This window comes from Pleuronectes platessa, chromosome 9, assembly GCF_947347685.1.
Source record: "Pleuronectes platessa chromosome 9, fPlePla1.1, whole genome shotgun sequence".
In the NCBI taxonomy this organism is placed as follows: domain Eukaryota; kingdom Metazoa; phylum Chordata; class Actinopteri; order Pleuronectiformes; family Pleuronectidae; genus Pleuronectes; species Pleuronectes platessa.
The window spans coordinates 8,949,188-8,957,406 of record NC_070634.1 but is presented as its reverse complement, the minus strand read 5'-3'; the positions used below and the strand labels follow the sequence as shown (position 1 = coordinate 8,957,406).

The 8,219-nt window shown below is 45.8% G+C and overlaps 1 protein-coding gene across 2 annotated transcripts in view; it reads left to right on the top strand.

Moving 5' to 3' along the window:
* Window positions 1–711: 711 nt before the first annotated feature.
* Window positions 712–8,219, top strand: part of plpp3 (phospholipid phosphatase 3) — a 30,957-nt gene continuing 23,449 nt past the window's right edge. Inside the window, exon 1 of one of the 2 annotated variants that reach the window (XM_053430359.1) lies at window positions 712–1,348. In XM_053430359.1, coding sequence (XP_053286334.1) covers window positions 1,210–1,348 — 139 coding nt within the window. In that variant the 5' untranslated portion in view covers window positions 712–1,209. The remainder of the gene's footprint in view (window positions 1,349–8,219) is intronic. The other variant, XM_053430356.1, reaches the window with a different exon arrangement.

The following is an 8,219-nucleotide window of genomic DNA, read 5'->3' as shown; positions in this document are numbered from 1 at the left end:
TGGCAGTGTCCGTTTAACTTGCAAATACTGGTGCGCGTGTGACTCTTGAAGGGCTTCTGCTTCTGATCTGTTGCACAAGGTAGGAACTGGATGTCGTGTTCGACCTGCCTGGTTCTTCTGCGCTGAAGATGTTATAGTAACTTTGAAACGATAGAGGAGCTGGCGCATGGACCTATTGTTATCAAAATCAGAGAAGATGCACAAATCTTCCATCTTTTGCTTCGTGTTCAAACTGAACATCTTCTGATGAATTGTTTTTATATTAACTAAAACGTTATTCCGATTCAGCAAATTACTATATCACTCTTCCACAGAATACCAATACAAATATGAATTAGGCCTTAACCGCCTCATGTTCCTTGTATTTGTAGTGACAGTGGAGTTTATACAGGTAAAATAAAGGATTTAATGAAGGACTCGATATATATTTACTTCTAATATCAAGTGATCAAATAGTTTCGTTTTCTCACTGATTTTCGCAGAACTGTTAACTGAAACGAATAAACATGGTCTTACACATTTCCTGTAAAAGCACATATAATTGATTCAATTGTTTCAGTGTTCAAAATATGAAAAAGAGAAACATGATGTTGAAACCACCACCCAGAGACGCTGAGGACAAGTCACTCAAGTGCGCCTGTAGTGACGTAAGCCCGCCACTGGGGGCGCAGTACCCCCACGCTACCCATCTCCCCCCTACTCGTCCCCTTGCAAGCTGAGAAAGTTTTCCATGCTGGGATGGAGGTGATTACCCACCGCTAGCTGTGGGAAGAGGGCTGAGCCTTTCAAGCTGCTGGGGGAACTTGAAGAGAGCAAGGGGAGGAGGAGGAGGAGGAGGAGAGGAAGGATTGATATAACAAGAGCGTCTGTCTCTCTGCAATCCTCAGTCACTCCAAGTGTTTGAACCCGGAGCGAAACAGGGGAGCGGGCTTTCCATTCATCTGCAGCGCTGAGCAACTTTTCCTCTTTGAGTCTGTGGCGCGGGTCCGTTCACTTTATCTCACTTATTTACGTTATTCTAGATTTTTCATCACAGCTGAAATACGAGACAACGAAGACGCACCAGCACATCTGCTGCTTTTGAGTCCTCCGAGTTTGTTTTCCCGCACACTTGCGTGACATTCGCGTGAAGGACTCGAGAGCCTGCCAGAGTTTCTCCAGCTACACCGCGTGGTGCGGGACTTTTCAGCTGATCCGGGGAGTTCTCAAATGCAAAAGTACATGTATGAGAAAGCGATGGCTCAAGAGACAAGGAACGGTGGAACCTCTACATTAAATAACAACAACGGCGTTGACAACAGCAAGAAGAAGCTGTTGATAGCACTCGACATCTTCTGCCTTCTTCTCGGTAAGTTTAGGAATAAGTTTAGTCCTTATTTTATTCTGTGTTACCTAGTGAATTGTGTATTCTTTATGACACATGATCTGGTTGAGGACTACATGCAGAAGTGTCAGACACCTGCACACCATACAAACGTTTCACAACAAATACATTATAGCAAATTGTTGGTGACAAAAGCCTTATCTTTGTAAAACTTGAGTGTTATCTGTGACCACAACACAACTGATCCTGCAGCATGTCGTTATCAACCAGCTCAACACAACAGCCCATGCTGGAGGCGCGGAACCAAACAAACACACAGAGTTTCAGTGTTTAAAAATCCACTTTACAACTTGATATCTCACAATGAAACTACCAGACATGACAAGTGTACTGTCACATTCACAGGATAAAAACCTGCTGTATAGTTGAATGTTTACTACATCGATACAAGAAAAAACGTGATGTTTTGTCAGTTGAATAATTAATCACATTTTTCATATACATTAATGATTTCAAAGTCCACGGAGCATCCCTGGGTTTGTAGCTGCAGTATTAATGTGGTAACCTGCCCTTTTGACTGCCCTGGAAATAGCCTGTTACACCATCCTGTGCCCCTATACCCTCCCTCGTCTGACCCTAACCCTCCAGAGGTGCCATTCCAGCTAGATATGTCAATACATACAGTTGAGTTGCAACTTGGCTGAAGTGAAAATCGAAGTTTAATTAAGGTATAGATTCCCCACTGATGCAGTGGTGATGCCAGGGGGGCCTTGGCTGCTCCTATCTGCTCAAACAGACAACTTGTTAGGGCTGTTGTGTTACTTGTTATTCTGCGAGCGTCCCGTCCAGATGCATTGTGCTGTGTTTGTGTGTGTGTGTGTGTGTTGCTTTGATAACTGGTTTGTTTTTTGGCCGCTGTCACTCCAGGCCGGTCCTTTCCAGCTCCAGCGGCCCCCCTTTCTCTGCCTCTCTCTTTTCAATCCCTCTGTCTCCCCCTTCTCTCTTTTAGAAAAGGATTATGGGAGTTGCGCTTTAACTTCTACACATTCTCTCCCAGAACTCTGCAAATCCCTGGCCAGCTGCCCCCTGATCGCTCCACTTCAAATTGCTTTCTCCCTCTCTCCAGCTCCCTCTCCCCAGCCTCTTTCTCCCTCTCCGTCCGGGGGAATGCATGGAATAATTGCTTAAGCATGTGTTGTGGCAGGGGAATGCCTCTCCAGTATAACAGGGAGAGATGGAGAAGCAGGACCCGTGGCTGACCTGGCATTAGAGGAGCAGGTGGGAGCTGCATCAACAGCTCTATATAGAGAAACTGAAGCATCAAGGATAGTAAGGGGATATGTGACGCTGCCACACAGGAGCAGGAGTTTATTACCCGGGATGTTACCAATGGTGCAGATCAGCTCCACATCGCTCAAGTGCTGTTTAACAGAAGCTCATCTGCCTGACACACACAAAGTTTTCCAGTGGGTTTATATTGGTTCGCTCATTAAAGAGCCTCAGACAGAGAAACACTGTTTCATCAGCACTCATATAAATGTCATTGAGCTTTGATCGCATGTGGAGTGAATTTCCTGCACAAACCAACTTCCTCCGCTGGTAAAAGCTCTCAACTGTCGGCTCTGCTTCGCCACGGAACTACACACACATGTCACAGATATTCACAATGCATGTAAGCGCACGCACACACACAGACCCAACTGGTCGCATGGATTCTCCTTTGTCATGCTAAACACTATCTGGCTGCCCCATAGATGATTGGTTGGCCCACTTTACTGGTTTTGGGGAGGGGTCAAATGTGGGGGTTTTAGAGGATGGAGGGACAAAGGGGGGTTAAAGGGAGAGGGAGAAAGACCAGGAGAAAGCAGGGGGGGTTATGGGGGGGGGGGTGCTGAATGAAGAACAAGGAATGCGGGCGTGCAGATCTTTGTCCTGTGTGTGTGTGCATCTGACAGTAGTGTACACTGGGCAGCTTGTTAATGCATTAACATCTTAATACCTTTAATAAGGTCAGCTCTGCCAGCCGGTGCTGCACACACACATTTTGTATCACCTTTGTATTAGTTGTCAGTCCGGCAGCCATACACCCTCAGGCTTAACTAATGATTGTGTTTTCATAAAGGACATCTGAGGCCATCTATTATCACACACACGCACGCGGACACACCCAAGTGCGCAATCTGAAAAAAATGATTATTTGCTTTGGTAATTAAAGCGAATAATGTATACAGCCAGCTGGATCTGAATGGTGATGAATAAGTGATATGAACACACACTTGCACTCTCACCTAGCAGTCAACTGCGGGGACCAGAGTTAGAGCGTACGATGCCGGCAGCTGAGCACAAGCATCATCTTCTGATTTCACGTTGGCTCGGGTTCCACTCTTGCTGAGTGGCAGAGTTGATTTAGCGCTGCTATAAGCAGCACACGCACAACCACCATACACTCCCTATAAATACACAAACGTCACCGCAGACTGCAGAATATCATTCTTCTCTCCTTCACCGTCTCGTCTGGGCTCGTGAACATGGCTACACGCTGTCTGAAAGCCAGCTAGCATCCACCTTAAAGTGGATGTTTATTGTGAAAACACTTTTTGAACAATAGAGCTCTTAGGAAACCGTACCTCCAAAAGTAGCCTCACTTAAACCCTGATTAAGTTTTACACAATGCTGTGGAGATTAGGCATCACAAATTTACTTGTGTGCATAACATCGGTTTGTGGGCGGGTCATATTTTGGGATGCTGTTGCCTCTTTCTTGAGTATAAACATGGTTTGTGTTGCAGTGGCTCTCATGACTTTGGGTCATGTAGGTTCATTTTTGAAGGACCAGTGTGTTGGATTTTGTGATTGCTAATAAGTGAAGATTACCTTTCCCAAGCATGTAGGTGAATGTACAGTGGCCAGAATAATGTGAAAGCTCCTCCCTAGGGGCCTGTGTTTTGTTTGTATGTTCTTTTCGTCTGTAGAATGGTAATTCCACATAACAGATTCTGCTGAAGAGGACCCACCTTAGATATAGTGTCAGGTATCAGTTAATTGCACATGAACAAAAGCATAATCATGTACTTTATACTTAATTTCTGCCAGTAGATCCCCCTAAACCCAACACACTGGACCTTTAAAAGCACTACAAGGTCCCTCTGTCCACTGGTGACCAGCCACTCATAAATGTTATTATAGGTGTGCTATCTGTTCTGATCTGTGATACAGTCAGGTGTTCAGTGACGTGATTTTCCAAATGCGATAGACAAGAAGACTGGTATAAGCCCCAGAGAGGAGCGTGACCTTTTGGTCCAGGGGGAAGCAGCATCATAACCAGCCCTGGAGCTTTTACCCTATATGTCTCTATACCCAACTCTTGCCTCCCCATTAACTGCTATAGCATTACAGCCTTCAGTCACACAGCCGCTCATTAAAGCTGGAGAGGTTAAACCTCCACCTCAGCCACTTCAATCCTGAGTCGCTCTCCAAATATTTTCCAGAATTTCTCAAATTCTTCATCTGGCTGCACCACCGTGGTCAAAGACCCTTGATGTGACAAATGGTGCAATTTTAGGAGTGAGTGAACCAGGGGGCATGGAGTGTGTGTGTGTGTGTGTGTGTGTGTGTGTGTGTGTGTGTGTGTGTGTGTGTGTGTGTGTGTGTGTGTGTGTGTGTGTGTGTGTGTGTGTGTAGTGTGGTGCTCAGGAAAGGGTGGGAAACGGAAAGGTAGTGTCGGTCGGAGGTAGGTGTGGTTGTGAAATTAAATCCTGTCTATTTTTTTCTCTCCAGTCCATTTCCATTCTCCCCCCCTTCCTTCCCTCCTTGCTCCTTCTCCACTTGAGCAGGTCTTTCCTCCTCTTAACTGGTTCTGCACTAATGGAGAGAAATGGCTTGGGATAGCACTGGTGGCAAAAGACTGGCACATTTTAAAGTTAGTTTATTGTATGTGTGGTTTTAGCTAAAGTAGAGTAAAACACACATGAGGAAGCACACCACTTTTCAATGGACTGTGAAAGTACTTCCAAGGACATCATCTTTTTAACAACAGCAGATAAGATGTTTTTGCCAAGTGTCTAGTCATAACCTCTAATCAAACAGTAAGCAGGAGCCCCTCACAGACAAACCCAAACACAGGCTTCTACCCAAAGCCACTGACCTTAATCTAAGGGCAAATATACCCAGACATTCTGCATGAGTCTGTCTGTGTGGAGGCAGGAGCTGGGAAGAGAAGAAACAAAGTGCTCTAGACTCCTGGTTATATATATATATATATATATATATATAAAGAGAGGAAAGAATAAGGATGTAGGTAAAAAGTAGTTTATTTCCCCCTTGAAATCTGCCATGTCCTGCATGGTTCTTAACCGCCCTACTGAGACGTGTTAAGTTTTATGTCAGGGAGGTTCCACGTTCTTCTACTGTAGAGAAATATTGAAGGTGATCGTGTTTTCTTTGTCCCACTGTTGTTGCTCCTTGTCAGTCTATTCTTCTGTTTGGCAGATCAGGTCAAAGGTCAGGCAGAAAATAGACTCATATAGGACAAGTGCCTCTAGTTCTCTTTGTAAGACATTTCCTGCACTCGCACACAGCCGAGGGCTCGTTGCAGACATTCAATAGACATGAGCAGAGGAATAAGTAACAACTATCTCAATTGATATCAACAATTCATATGCGTTTGGTATTTACAATGTGTTTGCATGGGTGTGTGAGTACATGTTTGCATGTCTTTGTGCAGTCTGTGGCTGCAGGGGTATGTCTGTAGCGGGTGGTGCTGTCTGTGTGTTTATGTTGCGGCTGCAGGACAAGGCGAGGTTGGGGCTCTTCAGAAGGTGAGGAGCGTCCTCTGGCAGAATCGCGGAATCATTCTATTATGTCATAAGATATAAATCAGCAGATGTTCATGACAACACACGTGGCTACAGGGCTACTAGTCCCTCAAGAATGACTGTAACTCTAAGTGTACATTATGGTGAAGATGTATACTTAAACTATACTGGTCAGGCTCTGGGTGTGTGTGTGTGGCATTTCCAGCCCATCATTGTGACATGTGGCTGGTTCATGCTGGTGGAGTTAAATGACAAAGCCTGAGGGTTTGTGTGTGCGCAGGGCTGTGATTAAAGTTGTGTAGGTGTGAGCGTGTGCATGTGTGTGCGTCCTGCGGGGTTTTTACGAGGCAAAGGGAGCGCCCAGAGCTGTCGTTAGATGGACTCTGTGGCCTGAAGGGGGAAATAGTCTGTGGATGTCTGAAATGTGTGTGTCGGGGGGTAGCATGTGCAAGGCATCTGTGGCTTGATTTGGGTGCGCGTGCATTCGTGCCCCATGTGGTTCCCCTGGGTAGGCGGAAGGTTTCAGGTTGACTAATGTGACAGTGTCTCATTATGCTGGAACCAGACACACTCATCCCTTTGAACTATTTCTTTCACTGCCTCCATCCTGGCAAACAATTAATTTAAAGTTAAACAGTCAAACGGCAGCTTGTCGTTTATTCTACGACAACAAGAGTGTAATAAAGCATCCGTGTCTCCTGTGTCCCTTCAACTTCTATGATTATAACCCTCACAGATAAACACCCTCAACCTGCTCATTTAGATCATCTTAGATTACTGGGCAGGAACCTTCCATAAAGGTTTGTTGGTAGTATTTAAGCTTGTGTGTTGTAAATGAATATTTTGTGTAAATCCATGCGCAGGCAGCAAACTCATTCATAAACATTTAATTGTCCTTCACACCCATGATAATAATAACTTTACGATTTCTGCTTTTTACACTGTCGTCTTAGTTTCTTTATCCTCGTCTTTGTGGGCCCGGGAGACTCCTTAAACCAGCAGTCGTGTTAGTAATGATACCATGCGCTCTTTAATGTAAATGAGAGCAGAGGCAGCAGATGATCTTATACAGCTCAGCTTCATCAGGGCCAACAGACTGAGAGCTGCAGCCCTCATTACATCTCTCCGTTACACCACACTGTCCTCGCCGGGGCCTCCCTGCTGTTACACAGGCCCCTCTGTCTGTCACTTTCTCTTACTACATTGGCTACAGCAATCCCCTGTGTTTGTGTGTGTGTGTGTGTGTGTGTGTGTCCATAGATGGGGGGTTGGGGGTCAGAGAGATTTCACTGTTCCACTGAGAACAATACCCTTTTTGATGCATCTCAGCGCTCTTTGTTTCGTTAACGAGGACCAATAGGCCGGTGGGCAGACAGACAGAAGGAGGATGGAATGGAGGGGAGGGAAAAAATTGAATGAGAGAGATGATAGAGAAAGAGAGAGAGAGAGAGAGACTCCTGCACTCAAGTCCTGCTTGATGATCTGTCAGGGGTTTATGGCGGTTGCTGCTTCGAGCTGTATTGTTGACTGGATTGTGGGCCTTGGAGCTTATCTGCTCAGCTGGGGCTGGCACTGTGTAGTAATCAGCTCAGCATCATTATTGGCGCAGGCCTTATCTGTGCCGCAGCCACTGAGTCCTATCCTGTTTACATACAGAGAGGAGGCTCAGCTGACGCGGCTCCCGGCGACACTAGAGAACAACTTGCAGTGCGTTCACACTGTTGCTCCAATTTAACACCTATTGTCTCCAGATAATCACAGTCCAGAGTGTGTGCAGGAGTGAGGAGAATATTAAAGGGAGGGATTGCCAGAAAAGGGAGGAGGTTGGAGAGTGAAGATTAGGAGAGCATTGTCCAGACAGAGGCATCATGTTTCAAAGACTCCACAGACCTCCTCTCCACAGCCTGGCTTTTGTCCCATAGGGTAATAATGCCATTATGGCAACAACAGAGAAACGCCCTGCCGGCTACTCAACCAACCAGCCAAATAGCTCCATGTGGCCCCTGGGCACTGCTCAAGTTTCCCTCCATTGGAGCAGCTGTGTGTTCGTCCTCCTCCTTCAACTATCAGTGCGGCCAATCA